This window comes from Kwoniella bestiolae, chromosome 6, assembly GCF_000512585.2.
Source record: "Kwoniella bestiolae CBS 10118 chromosome 6, complete sequence".
NCBI lineage: Eukaryota > Fungi > Basidiomycota > Tremellomycetes > Tremellales > Cryptococcaceae > Kwoniella > Kwoniella bestiolae.
In genome coordinates, this window is record NC_089246.1 from 1,074,556 (window position 1) to 1,095,985 (window position 21,430).

General features: G+C 47.7%; 9 protein-coding genes across 9 annotated transcripts; 5 read left to right on the plus strand and 4 right to left on the minus strand.

Moving 5' to 3' along the window:
- Positions 1 to 139: 139 nt before the first annotated feature.
- On the plus strand, positions 140 to 657 carry I302_107594 (uncharacterized protein; the record flags this gene model as incomplete). Its single annotated transcript, XM_019193276.1, has 2 exons — positions 140 to 174; positions 255 to 657. The coding sequence occupies 2 exons, from the start codon at positions 140 to 142 to the stop codon at positions 655 to 657; spliced, it is 438 nt and encodes a 145-aa protein (XP_019044753.1).
- Positions 658 to 1,731: 1,074 nt separating this feature from the next.
- I302_107595 (uncharacterized protein) lies at positions 1,732 to 5,996 on the plus strand (the record flags this gene model as incomplete). Its single annotated transcript, XM_065870491.1, has 13 exons — positions 1,732 to 2,164; positions 2,328 to 2,484; positions 2,534 to 2,796; positions 3,145 to 3,729; positions 3,774 to 3,883; positions 3,932 to 3,985; positions 4,111 to 4,498; positions 4,650 to 4,730; positions 4,776 to 5,263; positions 5,313 to 5,382; positions 5,435 to 5,569; positions 5,613 to 5,700; positions 5,750 to 5,996. 13 exons carry the CDS (start codon positions 1,732 to 1,734, stop codon positions 5,994 to 5,996), a joined length of 3,099 nt encoding a protein of 1,032 aa, XP_065726563.1.
- A 125-nt stretch (positions 5,997 to 6,121) lies between these two features.
- On the minus strand, positions 6,122 to 6,721 carry I302_107596 (uncharacterized protein; the record flags this gene model as incomplete). The annotated part of the gene is made up of 1 exon (XM_065870492.1): positions 6,122 to 6,721. The coding sequence occupies one exon, from the start codon at positions 6,719 to 6,721 to the stop codon at positions 6,122 to 6,124; it is 600 nt and encodes a 199-aa protein (XP_065726564.1).
- Positions 6,722 to 6,793: 72 nt separating this feature from the next.
- Positions 6,794 to 7,687, minus strand: I302_107597 (uncharacterized protein; the record flags this gene model as incomplete). The annotated part of the gene is made up of 3 exons (XM_065870493.1): positions 6,794 to 7,024; positions 7,075 to 7,090; positions 7,356 to 7,687. 3 exons carry the CDS (start codon positions 7,685 to 7,687, stop codon positions 6,794 to 6,796), a joined length of 579 nt encoding a protein of 192 aa, XP_065726565.1.
- Positions 7,688 to 8,294: 607 nt separating this feature from the next.
- On the plus strand, positions 8,295 to 9,498 carry I302_107598 (uncharacterized protein; the record flags this gene model as incomplete). The annotated part of the gene is made up of 6 exons (XM_065870494.1): positions 8,295 to 8,321; positions 8,418 to 8,618; positions 8,668 to 8,801; positions 8,848 to 8,861; positions 9,224 to 9,414; positions 9,472 to 9,498. 6 exons carry the CDS (start codon positions 8,295 to 8,297, stop codon positions 9,496 to 9,498), a joined length of 594 nt encoding a protein of 197 aa, XP_065726566.1.
- A 73-nt stretch (positions 9,499 to 9,571) lies between these two features.
- Positions 9,572 to 10,370, minus strand: I302_107599 (uncharacterized protein; the record flags this gene model as incomplete). The annotated part of the gene is made up of 5 exons (XM_065870495.1): positions 9,572 to 9,642; positions 9,774 to 9,856; positions 9,900 to 10,068; positions 10,124 to 10,191; positions 10,252 to 10,370. 5 exons carry the CDS (start codon positions 10,368 to 10,370, stop codon positions 9,572 to 9,574), a joined length of 510 nt encoding a protein of 169 aa, XP_065726567.1.
- A 552-nt stretch (positions 10,371 to 10,922) lies between these two features.
- Positions 10,923 to 11,855, plus strand: I302_107600 (ADP-ribosylation factor; the record flags this gene model as incomplete). Its single annotated transcript, XM_019193271.2, has 7 exons — positions 10,923 to 10,977; positions 11,079 to 11,171; positions 11,246 to 11,338; positions 11,395 to 11,472; positions 11,526 to 11,590; positions 11,641 to 11,772; positions 11,826 to 11,855. 7 exons carry the CDS (start codon positions 10,923 to 10,925, stop codon positions 11,853 to 11,855), a joined length of 546 nt encoding a protein of 181 aa, XP_019044748.2.
- Positions 11,856 to 12,725: 870 nt separating this feature from the next.
- I302_107601 (uncharacterized protein) lies at positions 12,726 to 13,998 on the plus strand (the record flags this gene model as incomplete). Its single annotated transcript, XM_019193270.1, has 3 exons — positions 12,726 to 12,798; positions 12,866 to 13,691; positions 13,749 to 13,998. 3 exons carry the CDS (start codon positions 12,726 to 12,728, stop codon positions 13,996 to 13,998), a joined length of 1,149 nt encoding a protein of 382 aa, XP_019044747.1.
- Positions 13,999 to 18,055: 4,057 nt separating this feature from the next.
- Positions 18,056 to 21,100, minus strand: I302_107602 (uncharacterized protein; the record flags this gene model as incomplete). The annotated part of the gene is made up of 15 exons (XM_065870496.1): positions 18,056 to 18,151; positions 18,209 to 18,319; positions 18,374 to 18,442; positions 18,493 to 18,529; positions 18,600 to 18,847; positions 18,903 to 19,087; positions 19,139 to 19,185; positions 19,234 to 19,379; positions 19,430 to 19,924; positions 19,976 to 20,055; positions 20,108 to 20,381; positions 20,520 to 20,653; positions 20,706 to 20,821; positions 20,880 to 20,988; positions 21,082 to 21,100. The coding sequence occupies 15 exons, from the start codon at positions 21,098 to 21,100 to the stop codon at positions 18,056 to 18,058; spliced, it is 2,166 nt and encodes a 721-aa protein (XP_065726568.1).
- Between the last annotated feature and the right edge of the window lie 330 nt (positions 21,101 to 21,430).

Consider the following 21,430-nt stretch of genomic DNA (forward strand, 5'->3'; position numbering starts at 1 on the left):
TTCTGTTTGTCATCCGAGCTCTCAAAGCTTCTCGTTGTACATCCGTCATCTTGAGATCAGCTTGACCCAGGAGCTTCAAATCCTCCTTTTCGCATCTTGGACACTCAATATCTGGTAATATACCGTGCCGTTGATCGCCATGCCCGTACAGATCAACTACACTTCTGGATCTCTGTAAGTGCTGAGCTCGAATCCCTGTCCAAAAATAGGATGGCCTCTGAGAAAAGGGGGCTAAATTCCTGTACTCTTCATAGAAATAGGGCGAAAAGAGCTCGATCTTGCAAGAATCGTACCAAGAAGACCCGAAGAAACGTGTTTGGAAAACCCAAACCCAATCCAGTCCTTTTAGAAGTGCTTGAGAATCGATCAGCCAACCCATTTGGGCCTATCAGCAGATCAGCAAGGGGGATGGATGAACAAACCAGGCAAAATGTTGTATGGGAGCCTTGGTGGACTAGAAGAGGTGACAAGAGGAACGAGTCAGGGAGATCGAGTCCAGACAGAGAAAATGGGCGAAGACCGGGTGAAGGGGGATTGAAATCTGTTCAGGTCACAGAAAGAAGGTTGTATTCGGAGCAAGCAAACATCGAGACGGTCGTCAGCACCGATGCGCATCCTGGCACGGAATCGATAGAAACAGCTCAAAATCGTGGGTGAAATGTCTTTTCAAGATTACACAGCTAATCAGTGAGTACGGCCATACCACATACAGGATCACAATCTACTCTGGATTTTTTGCTGTCGCTTCCTGATCTCGCTGGTCTGGGGCCAGATTCTACTCTGTCAACTGCAACGTCAGCTGACACCGCGCCCGATCAACCGTGGATTAACAAGCAGGAGTCGAGAAGAAATCTCTCATATTCAAGAAACGACGCTGGGGGCCGAAGTGGCAACAGTTCGAAGGGATCCGTCAAATCCGGCTCCGGGGGACGTCACCGATTGGAATCTCTGGCCGAACCTCGAGACCGAACTTTTGGATTCAGTCGGTCACCTTGATTTCTGGTTGTGTCGATCATTCCGTTACATGTACGCTTCATCTGCGACGTTACATCTCGACCGAGATCACCTTCATTTGCGTAGAGATACCTACACGTCCACAGATGAAACAGTTGTATTCCAGTATTTTGATGAGCAACCTGTGGTATGTATGTAAATTATCTGAATGTATCAGTGAGCTAGCTATCAACGAGGTTATCCCGTCGGAATATCCCCGGGTGGAGTGGATTCCCGATGGGATGAGCTGATCCGGATAAGGCAACGGTGTGGATAATAGTAGTCTAGTATTATGTAAGATCAGATCAGTTATGTTGTTCTTTAACTTACGAATTGCGGATTGGTGAGCGGAGGCAGATCTTGTGGGCGATCTCATATAAACGGATCAGGTAATACATGTAGTACGGTAACATGGTAAAATGGTACCTGGCCGAGGTGTGTATGTAATCGTAATCATCCAACTAGTAGTCTAATCATCCATCATCCATTCTTGAAGATAAAAAGAACGACATGTACTGTACATACATTCCTCATCTATAACTTAGAGTACCACTCGGCATACGCATACTTATTCTTATTCATACACATACACATACACATACACATACACATCCATGACACTTACAAAGCATTCATAGCTTCCGTAGCATTCATATCCAAGACATCCATTCTCATTGATACTACCCACCCTCGGCTGGCACACCGTCATACCTTCGGTCATCCTTTTATCCTTTCACCATGCCCGCCGTACACAAAAAGCTCACCAACATATTCTCTTCTTCACCTTCTGGCTCACCTCGTCTACGTCCTACTACACCCAATGACAACTCTGTGACACCAATCCCACCCATACCGCCAACCTCACCATCTGCACCTACTCAAGTCACAAGGGGCGGAATGCCCTCATCATGCCAACTGTTCGATATGTTCAAGTTCATGGCCGGAGGCAACAGCGATAATACCGGTCTAGCTGGCGGCGAACCCGATAGTAGCGACGAAGAGGAAGCAGGCTCCTCTGACGTATCGAGGACGTCGACTGCTGCAGATCTCACTGCACCACCACATGCAAAGTCAACGCCAGAGCCGGATCGCGCGGGTTTACAAAAATGGATAGATGAGACACTCAAAGAGACTGAAAGAGAAAGAAGTACCCTCAGTGCGAGGTTCACAGGTGAGCATTTGTACCAAGAAGACACGAGCTGACCTCTCAGCCATGTCTCTGTCCAATCTGGCTTCGATTGGCCTCCCCAAATGCCATAAATCTCGACCTGCTTTACCAAAGGTCACACCGGAAGAACCAGAACCCGAGTTGGGCGATGAATCTTCTTCTGTAGACACTCAGGTGTCAGGATCTGCCGCTATCGGAGTGCCAGATATGTCTGACGAGGAGAAACTTGCAGCTATCAAAGAAGAATTTGGGGATATAGCAGGCTTGATGGAAGGGGATGAACCGGAACGAATGCTAGCGGATACCAAGGGTTCATTGTTCAAGTTAGTGTCGGCTTGGCTTGTGGGATGCACGCCGCTGACCATCTAGTAGAGGTGTAATGATGATTGGCAACTTTCATCTCACCACGCATAGACTGCTGTTCCATGCTGTTATACCACCTGATTCGCTCGACCCCTCCAACGGAACATCGGAGCAGCGTGGACCAGATATAATATATGCCGGTCCTGTCACCGTTCATCGACCTGGACTTCAGCAATCCAAGCGGGTATGGATGGAGCTTACTCCAGAGATGGTCACAACCTATCCCAGTGCCAATGAATCAGATCGTGTTAAACCTTTACGAAGCGTTTTATGTGAGTGATGTCTCTGCAGACTGCGCTGACTAATCACAGTGTCTTCTGTCCGTCAATGCGAGCCCTTCGACCCACAACACCCTTGCGACTTCTATGTCACTCACGAGACCGCCGTCGGCTTACGCACAACGCACTTCACCGTCGACACCGAACAGTCGGCCCTTCAGTGGAGAAGATCGTTTGACGGCGCTCTTTACAGGAACGCAAAAGCGAGCTGGAGGTTGTCAGCTGGTCAAGATCAAGTCTCCGATGAATGGTCTTATATGCGGTGTTGTGTACCACTTGATCGTACAACGATCAGGGGAGTCAGCCCATATCACTCCTTTGCTACATTGGTTGGCCTTGAAGCCAATCTTGAACAAACTGGACAAAAGGATGGGTGCTCGATGAGCTCGCGTGTGTTGCAGGGTGACATCACAAGTGAAGAGCAGCCTGTCCTTCAAAAGGTCAAAACACCCCCGGCAGATCTTCTCCGACGGTCCTTGTCCTCTCCTCTAGCGGCTGAAAAACGCTCATCGTCTCCAGCTCGCAAACACTTCCTGGGACCCACCGCGCAGTTCCAACCCGAAGATGGCGCTCTTCCCCCCGATCTTGAACATCGGCTGGAGTTCAATATCGGAGTTTTCAATGAACATATCTGGTTCACCAAGGCATTACAGACCGCAGTGGCTGCTGCCGCGCAACGACGGTATAAAGCGGGCGCTTCATTACCACCTGTTGTATTTCAAATTTCTGGGCATGACGTAGTTGCTACCGATCAAGATCTCGAGCAATGGATGGACTCTACCCGGACTTCATCTCAATCGGACGACTCGCTCCATGTGGACGAGGACGAGTCCCGCGGAGACACTCTTTTACAAGAAGCCCGAAAAGCAGAAAGAGCAAGTATGGCAGCCAAAGTCTTTGGGCTGAAGGAGGAAGAGGGAGTGTGGAGTAAGTCTTAGACTAATTTGGCTCTCGCTGACTGTTTCGTCTAGTCAAAAGGTGTTATGTAGCTACCGCATTTGTCCCTGCAAGGGGGCATATCATTCTCAACCCGCGTTATGTTTGCTTCTGGAGAAGGAACACTGTAGGATCTGATCTCAAGGTGGGTAGGGTATGAAACATCGCTAGTCCGCGCTGACAAGGCTTTTAGTACCGCTTCCGCATTGAGGACGTCAAAGGCGCTACCGCTGCTCCGAGCATACGAGTCGGTTTCGTAGGAATGGCTCTACACATACATGGTCATCGCGACTTACGATTTGAATTTTGGAGCAAGGAGTCGAGGGATGATGTGAGTTCGGCTATTGTTGAATGTCTGCTGACCACAGACAGGTCATCACACACATTAACGCACTACTGGTGAATGCCCCTCGACCAGCTGCCAGTCTCATGAGCGACCAAAAACCTCCTGCACCTCAATTCGATCCTTCACCCATCCCGAGAGCCGAATCTCCCATATCTCTTGATACCGTGGAATCTTCCCACCCCGCAGATATCCTAGCGCCAAGCAAAGAGTCCATGTATCATCCCAAACCTTTGCCCGATGAGGCCATCACCTATATGCCATTCCTCGCGAATAAGCCCATATCCGATCAGATACGTCTCACGCCGAGAACATTCGTTTGTTTGACCATCGGCTCTCGGGGAGACGTTCAGCCGTACATCGCTTTGGGGCTACGACTGCTGAAAGATGGGCACAAGGTAGTGATTGTGACGCATCGTGAGTGATCATTACGCACGAGCAATGGCTGACATTCAGCCGAGTTCAAAAAATGGGTCGAGGGTTACGGAATAGAGCATAGACAAGCAGGTGGTGACCCCACAGCTTTGATGAAGCTGAGTCAGGAGCACAAGGTGAGTGATCGACGAAGTGAGCTATGCTGACGGTCAGATGTTCTCACCTGGATTTTTCAAAGAGTCTCTGGGCGGCTTCCGAGAATGGCTCGATAATCGTGAGTTCGCGAAAGACACTGACAGGTAGCTAACCTGGTGTTTAGTACTTCTCGAATCATGGCAAGCATGCCACGACGCTGATGTGCTAATCGAAAGTCCCTCGACCATGGCAGGCATCCATATCGCCGAGGCGTTGAAGATTCCTTACTTCAGAGCTTTCACCATGCCCTGGACCCGGACATCCGCCTATCCTCATGCTTTCATGGTTCCAGCGTTTGAAATGGGTCCGAGCTTCAACTACTCCACTTACGTTTTATTCGATAACATCATGTGGAAGGCTACTGCTGGTCAAATCAATAGATGGAGAAAGAAATACCTGGATCTGAAGTCGACCGATATGACCACTTTATCGGTGACCAAAGTGCCCTTCTTGTACAACTTTAGCTCGGCTGTGGTACCTAAACCCCTTGATTGGCACGACGATATCGTCATCACCGGTTACTGGAACTTGGAGGACAGTGATACCGATTGGTCACCTTCACCGGAACTAGAAGAATTCGTTGCAAAAGCGAAACAAGACGGAAAGGCGCTGGTGTATATTGTGAGTTCCCAATGTCCGAGGAATGTTGCTTATATCGCAGGGGTTTGGTTCCATTGTTGTGCCTCGACCGAACGAAATGACGAGGAGTATCATAAAAGCGGTAGAGAAGGGTGAGTTTTGTTCAAGTATACTTTGGCTCCAGCTAACTTCACGGAGCAATAGCCGACGTCCGTGCGATTATTGCAAAGGGCTGGTCATCGCGTGGAGGTGATCCTGCGAAAGAAGGGGAAGATATCAGCTTCCCCGCAAGTTGTTTCGGTGTTGACAAGATTCCCCATTCATGGCTTTTCCCCAAAGGTGAGTGGAGGAAAGGATCCGAACGTAGCTGATTCTATTATAGTCCAAGCAGCCCTACATCACGGAGGAGCGGGAACTGTGGGCGCGAGTCTGAGAGCTGGTGTGCCGACTTTAATCAAGCCCTGGTTCGGGTAAGTCGGATGGACCTACAGCAGAGACAAATGCTGATGTCTCACCTAGCGACCAATTCTTCTGGTCTGTACGAGTTACGAAACTCGGTGTCGGTCTCAAAGTACCGTCACTGCGATCAGACGATGTTGCCAACGCCTTGATCAAGGCCACCACGGACACAGTGATGATCGAGAAAGCAGCCAGAATCGGAGAGAAGATCAGGTCGGAAAGTGGAGTGGATCAAGCTCTCCAGGCGATCCATCACAATGTGATTAGAGCCGGAATGGATAGGCGGAATCTTAAATGGTCTTCATAATATTGTAAATAGGAAATTACCGTTGTATATATGCGTTACATGTCATTCAAGCATTATTAAACGTATCGTTAAGCAAACGAGTCACATACAACTAGATAAAATGTCCCTTGACCGGTGCTACATGACTATGGCGCCTCTTTGGCCGCCCTCTTCTTCCTTGGTTCAGATTCTCCTGGTCTTCGTGCAGGTAAAGTCTTTCGCCTAACTACACTGGCACCGATAGGCGTCGCCCCTTCACCCCGCGCTAAGGCTTTGGCAAGTAAAGTTGCTCGTACAGACGCTGGATTGCCCGTTCGGATTTCATAACCACCTGGAGGTGCCTCCTCGTCAGATTCGGACATCTCCATGAGATCGGGCGGTGCGATATTCGGTTTGACTGGTGGAGAGGGAAGCAGATTGGCACTGATGTTAGGTAGTGTAGAAGCTGGTGGAGACGCCGGTGAAGTGGGTCTACCTGTCCCTTCAATCACATAATATCCACCCGCTGGCGCTTCCTCGTCGGATTCAGAAGGTAACATCATGTCTGAGTCGGCTTTGACCAATGGTGGTGGTTGAGGGACGGTTGCCGGTGCCTTTTCCTTTCGCTTTTTCTTTGGTTTCTGCCTGTTAGCGAAGATTCTCAAAGGACCAGAACTCACCAATTCCATGCCTAAGAGGAAATGATCTTGGTGCTCGATGAGGAATTCCAACACCTGCTGGGATAACACATGTTCCTTAGGTCGCATTTGATGGAGCGGGTGAGATAATACACCGGGTTGGAATATTAAGGCGAGATCTGATGTAAGCGGGGTTCGATGCTAGTTTGACTCACTAGGTGCGGTCATTAAATTTTTGTCTGCTCGTCGCGCAAACACACTCAACAGGTCTAAAACGTAGAGCAGCAGGTAGAGGTGAATCCGAGGAAGTGCCTGGATCAAACTCTTGTATTGGGCAATTGCTTCGTCTACAGCTAGACTACCTGAGAGGTGAGAAGAGAGGACATTTCGGAAATCGTCGTAAAAGTCGAATGGAATTATAGGTTCGGGCATCTGCGTGAGAAATCTGCTTGTCAGCGGTGCTCACCTGAAGCTTAACTCACCTTCTGAAGATTGTAGCTACATCGTGGGTCGTATATGGTAAAGACTTCCATTCAATATTTTTGCCGTACTAAGATTGTTAGCAGGGTTCACCGTTCGATGACTCACCTTTGGCGGGGTATCAAACAGCGTTTGCAGATCTCTCATTCGTTTGGCTGATCCAGATATTCGAAACGTTCCCTCAACGCCGGTCGCGTGCTCCTTGAGATGAAGACCGCACTTCGCAACAACCACGGGTATGACACTGCGAGGTCAGCCATGTTCTTGCAAACGCGGTACTCACCCCCACACATAGAGCGAACCGTCGGGACCGTTCGTGGATACCTGAACTGAAGCGTATTCTATAGATTCTGCTAAAGGTTCGCCAAAGACACCACGGCGTGCACCACTCGATTGTCCTCCACTCTGTTCGTTCTCTCTGAACCCCTTCCACCAGTTCTTCAATCCTTGCACTCTTCTCTCTCTTTCTGAATCGCGAGAAGCAGTCTTTTGAATTGGTTCGGTCGAGCCGAGGTATGTTGGAGAATTATCGGTATCCCCCGGAACGTAGGTGGCGGCGGAGGGATAGGGTATACGACCCTTCGCTGGGTTCGGAGGAGGGCGCGCAGAGACCATGAGGGATGGCGACCAGACGTTTAGATGCGAGGTTGACCAATCAGTAGCAGTTTGCGCGTCAGGGTTATCTGGTAAACCACAGCTATGGGCGTGAGCCGAGAGATAGCCGATGATGATATGATGACGGTGATGTTGATGTTGATATTATCGAAATTGATGATGATGAGCGCAGTATAAACATGGGATGAGATTAGATTGTATCAATGTACAGTATGAATCGATAGAATAGAGATTACAAGTGAAGTGGGAAAAGGACAAGCAAGGACAAATTAACATCACTCAAGTGCGTCATCATAATAATAGAGTGTCATAATTCATAACAGTCATAACCTAGTTATATATAGTGATGTGTAGATGTGCCACACTCACGGTAAATTACATAACACCGTCATCAAGAGCGCTCTAATGGTATTGAGTATGTATGTATGTACGTGTCTGCACCACAGTCGCTTCATCCTCATATCCATGTCCACTCTCCCATCTCCATCTCCTATCTGTATCTGTTTACATCTTACGCATTTTGTACGACATCACTGTTCCATCTCGTTTAATATTGTCCAAGTCATCTCTCCCTCTGATCCGGGATCAATACAAATAAATAATCACAATGGATATCGACAAGTCCCTCGACGAGGTCGGTCGCTTTCCTGCTTTCCCGCTATCACACATCGCTTCGCGTTCATCTCAGCTCAGTTCATTTCCCTTACTCTCCTTTTGTTATCTTGCATAGATCATCTCGGCCAAGCCCAAGTTGCGAAGAGGTGGTAAACGGGGAGGCGGTGCTCCTCCCACATCTGCTCGAGCTAGATACGCTTCCGCTGTACCCAAAGCCGCCGCTCAAGCTGCCGCCCCCGCCAAACCTCTCACCGCCGAGGCTATCAAGATTATTATTAGCAATCTTCCTCAGGATGTTACAGAGGCTGCCGTTCGAGTGAGTGGGATGTCATCGACCCACGTGTGATGTGCTAACCTCACGTCAGGATCTTATGCAATCCACCGTTGGTCCCGTTCGAACCGTACAAATGTCGTACAATGCTACTGGTAAAAGCACCGGTGTTGCCACCGTTGTTTTCAAGAACAGAGGAGATGCCAACAAAGCTCACGCTGCTTGTGAGTGACTAGTCGTCCAGGACCTTGCTAATTTCAACAGACCACAACAGGATGATCGACAACCGTTAGTTCTTCCTTGCTGATACCACACCATTCCAATTCACCGCCTCGGTGTTGCTCTTCCGCTATAATTAGTGATGGGAAAGTACGACTGGCTAGGAGTGAATCCCGAAAACCGCCGCCTCTGATGTGGCGCGATCAGTGGGACTATCATGTTCATTGGCATTTGGGGAAGAAGATCTTAAGCAGGTGGTACGATGTGCGATGCGAGTCCATCGTTATCGGACTTTTAGGCTCCAACTTTGTCTTCTGGTCCGGCTTCTACATCATAGCGTCAGAAGAGTAGCGCCGAGGCATCTCCATTATCGCGTGTACTTCCGTCCGCTTCAAAACTAACGAATATTACCAAACCTCTCCCACAATCAGAACGTCCTATGAAGGTTGAAATCGCCATCGACCCAAACCAAGCTCAATCTTTAGCCTCGCGTGTAGCTGCCCCTCCTCCCGCCCGAGGTGCTGCCAACCCACGAGGACGAGGACGTGGACGAGGTGGGGCTAGACCCAGAAATCCTAGACCGGCAAAGAAGACTGCCGAAGAGCTTGATGCGGAGATGACTGTGAGTGTTGACTGTATTTCTGCTTCTTGCGAGTCTTTGCTGATTTCTTACTTCCAGGCTTACAAAGAGACCGGTACTGCTTAAGGACAGAGATAGATCATATTATATATTTATGTGCATGTGCTTGATTGTAGATGAAAAAAGATGTAACATGTTTTTACAACCAGGTACTCTTGATACCGGCCTCGTACCAAGCGTTCTGGAGAGACAATGGGTTGACACCGATTTCTTTCCTTGCTTCTCGGAATCGAAATATGAAGTTGGTGAGAATGGCAACGAATAAAGCGAGACATATGAACATGGGACCCCAAAGAAGGTCTGAATGGTCAGCGATCGCCCAATATATGACCTCAACTCACCAAAGCTTCCAGCATCTCTAGCTGATATCATTGTCAACCTCTTCTGAAAGATAGCCCAACCGTACACTAGCACACCTGCAGATCTGTCCAGACATGAGCCCAAATTCCCCACTTTAATCAACTCACATTAAAGCGTATGCGAACGCGAACCATCTTGCCGGTGAATCTCTCGCACCGAATAGGAGTCCAGAAGCGATTGTCGACAGTAATAAACCCATTGATAGGTAGGAGATGAAGGTTCTCTCGTTGGCGAACCACACTTTGGCTTCCACTTTGACTGGTGTGGATACTTTTTCTGCAGTCAGGTCTGTCAGATTCTGTATCCGCTGCAACGAGACAACCGCACTTACTTGGCACTCTTACTCGTATGGTGGGATCATTGATCGAGTGGTAGTCGGTCAAAAGAGGACGCTGTGGGCTATATAGCAGGTTTCAGACGAGTGCTGAGAATGAAGACTGGGCAGAATTCTCCACTCACTCATCAGGTATACGATCGGCTCTTTTACTCTTAGCCCTCAACCCTACACCTCTCTTGGGAAGCAATTTTAGGGCAGCATTGGAGAAGGGGTGATAGAAGAAGTCGGCGATTTGGCTCATTGTGAGGATGGCTAAGTGTATATATGGGTACGAGTATCGCTGCAAGTTGGTGAGGAGATGTCTTTGAAGGATATATACATATATATATATGTGTGTACAATGTTATAAGTAAAAGTGAGTTACTCTTTACACAGTACTCATGTTGGTGACTACACTGTCATATCATAGGATGAAATCAACAAAAATGACGCACGTGCATCGATATCAATCATGATGAATCATTAGTACTCACCTCACATATTCAGCCTATATTACGTAACTGACGCCTGTCACAGTACAGCTCGTTTGCCACTTGTCCACGCGTCGAGGCATTATATCGATATCTCCGCCACGTGGATGGATCTCTGTTAACTGTTAACTGTGTGCGCCACGTCTATCTCTATCACTACCACTACCACTCCCCCATTCACCCTCACTCACCTTGACTATCATCGCCATTTGTTATCATCATCAACATCATTATCATCATCATCATCATCATCATCATCCCATTCATACTCATTCATCACTAATTCATTCACCCACTCTTACATAGATTCATAGTACCTCAACATGGGTCTTTCCATCTCAAAACTCCTCAACGGCCTCTTCGGCAAGAAGGAAATGCGTGCGTGTCGCGGTCCCTTCCATCTTTCAACATGCTATCTTTAGCCGTCGATTGGCTTGGATTTCGGACCATTGACTGACGTGTATGCATGCCGAATTTAGGAATTCTTATGGTTGGTCTCGATGCTGCTGGTAAAACCACCATCTTGTATAAACTCAAGTTGGGTGAAATCGTCACCACTATCCCAACTATCGGTAAGTATCCACCTTCAATGTTCACAGACGCGCTCACGCGACCCACTCACATCTTGCGTTATCTATATCCGTAGGTTTCAACGTCGAGACTGTCGAGTACAAGAACATTTCTTTCACCGTGTGGGATGTCGGAGGTCAAGACAAGATCAGACCTTTGTGGAGACATTGTGAGTCCGCTCGATGATCTGGCTAGACGGTCTCGCGCTGACCCCGCACATTTCAGACTTCCAAAACACCCAAGGTATCATCTTCGTAGTGGACTCCAACGATAGAGAGCGTATCACTGAGGCTCGAGAGGAATGTAAGTGTATACCTCTGTCCGATGCATGCTTACCGCTAATACCTCTCCTGCAGTACAACGGATGCTCAGCGAGGATGAGTTGAGAGACGCTTTACTCTTGGTCTTTGCCAACAAACAAGTGAGTGATCTTCGCGTGTCATCTATACAGCACACTGACACCTTGTACAGGATCTCCCCAATGCCATGAATGCTGCCGAGATCACTGACAAGCTTGGTCTTCACTCCCTCCGACAACGATCATGGTACATCCAAGCGGCCTGTGCAACTTCCGGTGATGGTCTCTACGAGGGTCTCGAATGGGTAAGTGTTCCTCTAAATTAGTCACGGATCTTTGCCAATTGACATTTTTGCAGCTCTCCACCAACCTCAAGAGAAAGACCTAAGAGCGATAGTGCCAAACAACCCTTTCGCCTCTGATGAATCTCTCCGCACGATCTCCTCTGTGATGCTCTCTCTACCGTTTTCTATACATATTATCCCCTTTGCTCTTCTTTCTTTTCGAATGAATTTCTTCCCATATCATGAAGGGCGCGTGATGGTTATCATATTAAACATGTATATGCACGAAAAGATAAACCATCGAGCACGAGTATACATAGCTGATATAGCCATGGAAGGGGATGGCATGATCTCGTATGCTTTTGTCCTTGTCACGATACCATGCTAGTCACACATGGTCACCGGTGTCTGTCGATACAGTCTGTATCCTGAATCCTCTGCCCATCTCCTGTTGTCTCCGTCCTTATTACGGTATAAGTCTCGGCACCGCAGTTCAGTCGAGCAAAGCAATTCAGTGGGTACTTCGGACAGGTGCGATGGATGGCTCTATCTAGCCTAGCTATATACGTGCATGCCCAAGGATAGCCAGGCAGTGAATACGCCCGGGAGCAGAGTGCGAGCTCGGTGCGATGTGAGATGTGAGATGTGAGATGTGAATAGAAGATTACAGTCACAATTGTAGGAATGTGAGATCAAAAAAGCTAAAAACTAGTGACGATCGATTATCGATTATTACCCCGTTACTCACCATCGGAGTCACCACCATATAACCATACATACAATACATACAATATATATATATATATAGATAGATATGCATCTATAACGTATTCCTCTTGTATCCATTGCCCTCTCCCCCTACAGCGCATCAGCATGACCTAGAATACTCTGCTCTTCATTCTTCTCTCCATCGTAGTAGGAATATCATACTACCAACCAACCCTTTCCCCTTTAGATTTCCATCAGCGCAGGGAATGGGTAGAGCAGGAGGATCGGACGCCAATATCCCACAGGAGGTCGACCGACAGAGGCCGTTCGCTGCTGCTCGTGAGTATGTCTGATCATCATAGTCATTCAGCGTATGTAGCACTAAAAACTTGCAATCTCACTCCAGGAGACTCAGACTCCACGATCGACCGCCTCGCTTCCTATATAGACCACATTCAGCTGGATACATCAGCCCCTATCGCCCTCCCCAATGGTCCTATCACCCCTCCCGATGCGTCCCTATCCAGCGGCGGATCGGTGTCTTCGACCGAGGTCAATGACCACCTCACCCCATTGCCCAAGGGCATGACAAGTCACGAAAGGCCAGCTTTCAACCGCAAAAATTCATTCTCTCCTCGTCTATCCGCTCAGCACAATTTTTCATCCCCACCTCTGCCAAGTCTTAGTGAACTGCTTGTCAGTCCCCCCATACCTGACGACTATGACCAAGGTCAATCTTATTTTCCCCCGTTCTCCCAACATTCAACATCGTCGACCCAGCACTCTCTCGCCTCTCCTGATCCTGGGTTTGACTCTTCCCTTTCCGTATCGACCCCTCGGACTCCCAGTGATCATGGTCTGCCGATCAAGGCCGCCTCGGACTCTGGTACCTTTGCTTTGGCCCGACGCACCAGCAAGAACCGTAGTCCCCGTATAAAGAATATGGGAGGAGTATTGGCACCTCATGGCTCATTCACATCATCTCGTTCTCGATCGTCAACTGTCAACTCTGGATCCTCTCGCTCGTCTTTGACGACCATCACATCGGCTGTCACTGACCCTCAGAGCTCAGCCTCGTCTCATGAGATGGATCCAAAGGAGAGGGAAAAGCTATTCAAAGCTGCATCGAAAGGAGACCAGCTGGCGATGCACAGACTGGGTTGGCGTCCGCCGAAAATGAATCATCGACATACCTTGGGCTCGACAGAGGATATATGGGGAGGTTACCAGCCGTAAGTACAGCCAAGCTCTTTGTGCCCCAAGCATTCGCTGACGTTGAATTACAACAGCCCTTCGAGCACGAGACGATCATCGGGTTCATCACAAGCGTCCTTGCCTCCAGCCCAACCTATAGATCAAATCGCCTCTTCGTCCAACTCGACTGCGATTCCCAGAGTCAAGTCCTATACCCAATCCGATCTGTTCTCAGACGCTGTAAACCTTACTTTACGTTCTAATGCCTTGACGAAAAATCGCAACCCCAATCCCACTACCTCCAACGCTACTCCCCGCAAGCCCCCGCGAAAGGGGTCTGGCTGAGATAGTTTACTACCTCCTCCATTATTCTAACGATATGTATGATTGTAATTTCATGTCCATGGCCACCCACGGTCCAAGCTCATCATACTCGCAGCTGACCCATGCGTTTTCTCGCTAGAAATATGAGCCCAGCCGCAGCTGACTTAACCTGTTGCCGGAACATTGTTAGTGGTCCCCCAGGTCTACTGAGGGTCTGTTTCGACATCGACTCTGGCTGAAAACTCAGGTCGTGTAACGTGGGACTCGTTGCTCATGGCAGATGACAAAACTTCAACTTGCTCATCACGCTGAGACCGAAGCTTTGCCAGTGTGATCGATGTAGCCCATTGAAGATGAAAGAATTCGGGGGGATTTTGCGATTGCGAGGAATGGAAGGCTCCTCCGTATAAAGGCTCGAATGATTAGAGCCAATTGTATCCTTGCGCGAAGATCATTGATGTAAGAATGTTTGCGCAAAATCGTCAAGAGGAAGTTTCCTTCCTTTTACCGACCCGATCGAATACCGCCTGCATAAGGACTCCAGAAATGCCTCAGATCCCATCCGAAACCCTTTGCTCGGTCGACTAATGCTTTACGAATAGAATATGATATGTTTACCATGCAGATTCTGCACCCCCTTACAGAATCCTTTCGAACTAGTTTATGCCTCAAATCAAGAGTTACTGAAACTGCTTTCAATCAATCGCTAGTGGCCGATTCAGAACAGCGTTTGAGACTTCAGAAGCTGATAATTAGCAAACTTGGGCACGAGATCGAACACAAACGTATCATACTTACAACGAGACATACAGCTGCATCTCGTCGATGTCAATCAGACCTTTTACACTTGCTGCCAAAGGCAACGAAGACCGAAAATTTTGCGTATTCGGGTCCAGCTTCGGTTGACCACTCTGGCCAGCAGCCTACTTCTACGCAAGAATTTCTTACAGAACACCTGAACAATTTGCCACTCCATCGTCATGTATCGGTAGCCAGTGGTCCTTGCTTGTTATGTCCTCTCATGGTTACCATTCTTCAAGAGAGGCATTTTCGCGATAACACCACCTAGCCTTCGAGATCATCTGCAAATCAAGCCGGTGAATGCCAGACGACTTGACGGCTCTCATGTTCATGCCGCCGTCCCTTCCTCTGCTTTCTTAGTCAACCAGGATAAATAACTCTTACTACCTCAGCCTGCTTGAAACGACGGCCTTGCGGGGAGTCTGTCTCATTGACGTAGCGAATATGAGAAGGTATGCCGGACAAACTCGTCACAACGGAGCTCTGAACCGGACAAGTATTTCAGTCTGCCACTTACTGTGAAAAGATCGCTGCCATGGGCTGAAAGAAGCGTGGACAAGGAAGAACGACGACTTCGCAGCAGTCACAAAGGCACAAAGGATCGAAGGAACAAAAGCAACCGGAAGAGCTAAAGAGACACACGAAGGCATCGATCCATATGTGATCGCTCTCCTGCACCAAACATACTGTGGCAGCGGAAATGATCCTTAAGCTAGTGACGTGAACCGTTTTTTCGGCTTTGGCACAACGATCCATCGTCTGTAGCATTCCACGGCACACAATCAGCTCAAGCCTGTCCCCGTGTGCACTGATGATTGACTGCATCAATCTTGTGTGGCGTTGCTGCCAGATCAGAACAGCCGTAACAACGAGTACAAAAGGCATTCAGATTGAGGGGTGAGGAGTTCATGAAAGCAAAAAGCAAACACACCAGGTATAGCCCCCACGATGAGCTGCGCTGACGACCTCACCGCTGACGATCTCAGCAATAACGTCACTACTGACGGAATAAATGATCTATCGCCACACTCATGCAATATATCACAGCGTATATTGTAGGGGTCTTGTAGGGGTCTTGTAGGGGTTGTTATAGGGGTTGTTATAGGGGTCAGTGCAGGAGGCCATTGCGCTGGTTGTGAGGGATACTTGTCTATGTGTCACTCTTGTATATTATATAACGGGCTCCTTCTTCCTCTTCCACTTCTTTCTCTTACATAGCGCTATACGTAATATAGATGCATCGCATATACTTCGACAGGTTATGAGCCTTGCTTGCTTAATCATCTAGTTGATACGCACACATCAACAACGGCACCAACAATTCAGCTATACTAGGCCTACAGTATCAGCGCTATACGTAATATAGATGCATCTCATATACTTCGTCAGGACCAACCATTTGATGAGAGGCACCAGAGTCAATGATGAAGGCTTCTGAGGGGGCAGCGTTGGTAGCATAGACATGGTAGGAGAAGGCATCACCATCAAAGTCGGTGTCAAATGTGATAGAGCAAGTAGACATAGCAATTTTGACATCTCCATCCAGATTTGACACATTGGATGAATCTGACCGATTTGACACATTTGACAGATTTGACACTTCACCATTTCTAACATCGTTTGACACATGCGCTTGACCATTCCCACCATTCTTAGCTTTATTGGCATTGCTAAGATAACAGTCCACAGTGTTGTGAGTTGAATATTCGTGGATGCTACACCACTTCTCACTCCATTGACATTTTTGACCAGTTTGACCATTGTTGTTGAATTTACCATTTTGACCGTTTTTGAAGTTTTGACCAGTAGCTTTGTTGGCCGATGCAATAGTACCCTTTCTAATAGCCTCTGCAGAGACACCAGCTTGCACATTGGCCGAAGTAAGATCATCCCTTAACCGGAGGTTTTGTTTGAACAGATCCCAGAAGTCGTGTAAAGCAAAAGTCATGGCATAAGCCAACATAGTATCCTCCTTCCAAACACCACCAGCCTTGATTTGAGTGTGCACAGATCTAATCTCTGACATCTTTTTGACACAGGCATCTCCTTCAGGAGCATGGTTGTTCCACATTTGTCGGATCAGTTGAGCACATCTATCACCAACAGTAGCAGAGTAGGCTTCTTCCAATTCATCCCATAGGCCTTTTGGATTGGGTTTGTTGAGATCAAGTGAAGCAGAGGATAAACCAGTTAAGACAAGGAGAGAGCAATTGGAGAGTGATTGCACGAGTTTTGGCAGCTTGTTCGAGTTTTGGCAGCTTGTTCAATGGTGGCAGAAGCAGGGGTATCAGATCTGACAAGAGTGAAGACTTGATGAAGACTTGCAGACCTTGGAGAATAAGACAAGTTTTGACCGAGATTGGACAAGCAGCATAATTTTCGCCATCCTTAACATACTCTCTTTGTGTCGGCCGCCACCATTATTTGTACATTTGTACATTTCGCCATCTTACATACCGTTTCAGACAGGACTCATGAGCGCAATCTGAAGGGGCAGAATAGAATACAGGTTGAGATATCACTTCACGTACAAGAATGTGGGCAAAGGAAATAAAGAACAGGTTAACTCTAAGTGAGAAAGCAGGCGAATAAGATATATATACATAGAGGTGGAAAGGTGGTTTATCAGTCTATACATCGTTGCTCTTTGATCAGACCAGCGGATATAACCCGCTAGTATTCGATCAAGTGCGCTTTGAGTGTGACGAAGTATATGAGATGCATCTATATTATGTATAGCGCTATGTAGAGGAAGAAAGAAGAAAGAGGAAGAAGGAGCCTACTATATAGTATACAAGAGTGACACGTAGACATGTAGACACGTATCCCTCACAACCAACGCAATGGCCTCCTGCACTGACCCCTATAACAACCCCTACAAGACCCCTACAAGACCCCTACAAGATACGCTGTGATATATTGTATGAGTGTGGCGATAGATCATTTATTCCGTCAGAGTGCACTGCCCTATCACTCAACACAGACCACCTCGGGCCTCACATTCAGGAGATTTACTGCATCGCATGGCATCCAATTCTCGACGATTGACATAGCTTTCAATAATCTGTCAACGGCATATATTCAGTACAGCAACCGAGTACGACAGGCGCTAACAAAGATGAGCTAGAAGAACAGTGGACCGATCGATGAACGGTAATTGATGTGATATCAATCCGAAGGATATCCAGCGACTGTGTCGCTATTCATCTGGGAGTCGATTGAAGAATGATATATATGTACATGAGACAGATACCATAAAAATCATACGTTGTAAAACTCAGTAAGGGCTATTGACTACATCGCTGTGAGATTGTCGCAACTTCTTGGCAGGTGTTGAGATGGAAGCGCGAGGCGCAAGCGACGAACGTGTGGGCTATCAAGGTGCCGTTTTAGTACGATGTTCATGATATCTTGACTGAGTATGGCTTACCTTGGCCAGCTCCTTCTTGTTCGCCATCACTACGTTATGCTCCAGAGCGACAATGATGTTCTTGTCTGCTCCGAATTTGAAATTATCTGCAACAACTCGGGAGTCATATTGCTACATGATATGAAGTGTCAGCATGCGAAGCACAAAGAGGATGAGCGACCTCACCTTTATTTGGTAGTCGTCGGTACGTCCTTGTTTGAGCCGACGGAAATTCCCTGAAGAAGTCAGCACAATCTGATTGTGTGTAACTTACAGATCACAACGTATTTCCCAGTTGATGTGACTATAGTTTTCTCCGCTTCATTGACACCTGTGTTAAACCTGCGATACAAGAGAGAACAAACTGCATTAGCAACAAAGCCAAACCTGAGGAAATGAGGACTCCACCTACCTCGCGGGAGTGAAAGAAACTGGATCCTCCATGTAAGCGACGTGTTCTGGTTTGAGCTGTAGACGTCTTGGAATAGGTTTACTATCCGCAGGGAAGCTTCTGTCAAACCCAAGAGAGCCCTTGTAACGACCATCTCCGATGAGGGTATCAATCAACAGCAGATAGGTCTTGCATGTAGCAACGAGCCATCGACCATCCGCCGATACATCGACACCAATGATGGGATCACCCAGTGCAGGAAGAGCGGTCTGAAAGTTGGTGATGATCAGCTCATGAAAGGTCCGGTCTGACACCAAACCTTACCTTTGCATTTTTACCGATCTGATCGAAAAGACGGATATCTCCCTTGTTACTGGCAACGGCTAGTTTACCGGATTCTGTGGTGGTTGCGGCAGAGAAATCGTTCTTTGTAGCGTATTGCTTGAACTGACTCTCCACCAACTTGTTGCCAGACACTCGAGGATCGATTCGGAACAAACCGTTATGTGCTATGGGAGCGGTAAGCGGTGCAGCTTAAAATTGAAATGAGAGCAGCTCACAGTGACCAATGAAAGTCTGTTGGGGGTTCATTTGAGCATATTTGGAACTGTAAGAAAAAGTCAGTACTGATTGTGAACCCTGACATTCCACTTACTCGGGGATGATATTGTTAACGTCAACGGAATCAGAAACCTTCCACTCATCAACGACTTTGCCGTACTCCAGATCCATTCGATAGACTGAGTTCTGATTGCTAGGATCCAACAAGAGCATATCGCCATCTTGGTTGTGGAGCATCATCTATGCACATATGTCAGTGAAGTCAGCTCTGCTGAGGAGTTGATACTCACTTTTCTCGGCGAAAACGTCTTGCCCTCCATGTTCTTCACTTTGTCGATAGCAGTACGGAATCGTAACTTGTCATCTTGATGAGCGAAAACTCCAATCATGTCTCCACGAGCCACGAATGACATGTCGTTCTTGTATCCGACGGCCAACTGTTGATTCTTCGAACCGCGATCGAAAGCATCTGCATCTGACTCTTCCGAATCCGAGTGATATTCATCTTCCTCATTGGTACTCGCATCCTCCTCCTCATCCTCCGACTCTGGACGGGTCTCATCTTCATCGGGTTCCGCCATTTCCACGTCCTCGTACGCTTCTTGGATGTATCGTTGTTCATCAGCTTTGGCCTTGGCGTAACTCATGCGGTTTTTGCCTTCCCACATGAAGATGGTAAAGCGGTCCTTCCACTCGCTAAATACTTCTTCGTCGAATCGGAGACACCAAGTCATCCCCGGGAGGCCTTCTGTTTCGCGGAAAGTGAACATGAAAGCGTGATTGGCCTATCAAGTGTGTCAACACAGTGATCAGGATGCTCGCGAGCCGATGCTCACCATATCAAATCGAGGATTCATCTCTGCGTCGATTGGTGCAGAGATGAATGGCGTCGAGTTGTGACGGACAATGATCCATGCTGGAAGAAAATCAGCCATACAACTCCTCCTGCACGTCTGTTGAAACCTTACTGTCGTATTCCCCATTCGATGCTAGATCAGCATTGACTTCTTTCTCCTGTATGACGAATACATCCGTTTCGAGGTCGAAAAGGTAGAGTTCCGCTTTTGCGCGATGTAAAACAGGGACATCTTTGAAAGGGTCATCCGCCACGGACAGGGAAGAGAGCTTATCTTCGACTGTTTCTAAAGGTGCGAGAGGTGGAGTGGGTTCAGCAGACTTTTCGTTGAATTTGAGGGCTTCGAGTTCGGCATCCGTAGCTTCCTCATGAGAACGAAGGAATTTCTGATTGTCAGCGACATGGACTTGAGAGTGTCAACTCACTCTTTCAAAAACGCAATGAAGCACTGTCAACTCGAACAAACTGTTTGTAGCTTTTGGAACCGTCTACCTGTTAGCGCTGATTGACACTCTGAGACTCACCTTGCTGCTCACAAACTCCCATAAATCGCCATCATCCCCACTCAGATCTCTCCATGCACAGGTGGCATCACCATCGAGAGTGCCAAAGCGGAATTCGAGCGCCTGGTCGATGAGAAATACTCTTTCATCGTCCGCTGCGATAGATGTTAACAAGGCAGCAGCGCAAAGATTGACTAGTCTACTGACTCTCGGCGTCTTCCTCTAATAGCTGTTCTTCACCTTCCTCGTAAGCTCGTGTGATAACAAGCTGGTATTGATATTCGACCCCGGTTCTTCTGATGGTAGCCACAGCATCTTGGAATCTGCAGGTAGTGTCGTGATCAGCTGTGACCGTTCTCAATTAGAGACGTTGCGCCTCACATGCACTCCCTCGATCCCTTGATGCTATTTGGACGGACGAGGTAGAGTTGTCCGGCAGGTATTTGCATCAGTTCAGGATTAGCTGGGTTCCCCCACATCTTCCCTAGGACTATTGCAAGGCAATGGATGTAATGCCATTTGATCAGTAAAAATTGGGTCATTTCGATCATAAATAGACAGTGAAAAGCAGATTATGACCTACGAGACTTGAGCACAAACATGATTTCCTTTTATGCTGCTCTTATCACCAAACAATGAGGAAGAGGGAAGAAAGAGGGACGGAGGATGATGTCACTCGGTCGGATCCCAAGTACACTTTACAGTTGCTAAAGAGCCCCAGGAAGTCCAAGGCTGGGCTGGATGAATGGGATGAATGGGATGAATGAATGCTGATGATCAAAGTCACAGTGCTAGTCTGCGAGATGAGATGGGCCCAGTGTCGTATTGTATCGTACTGTAATGTACTACTGTGGTATGTATCGTATGGTAATGGTAACGGATGATAATGATAATGATAATGATAATGATGTTATAATGGATTAGCACACAAA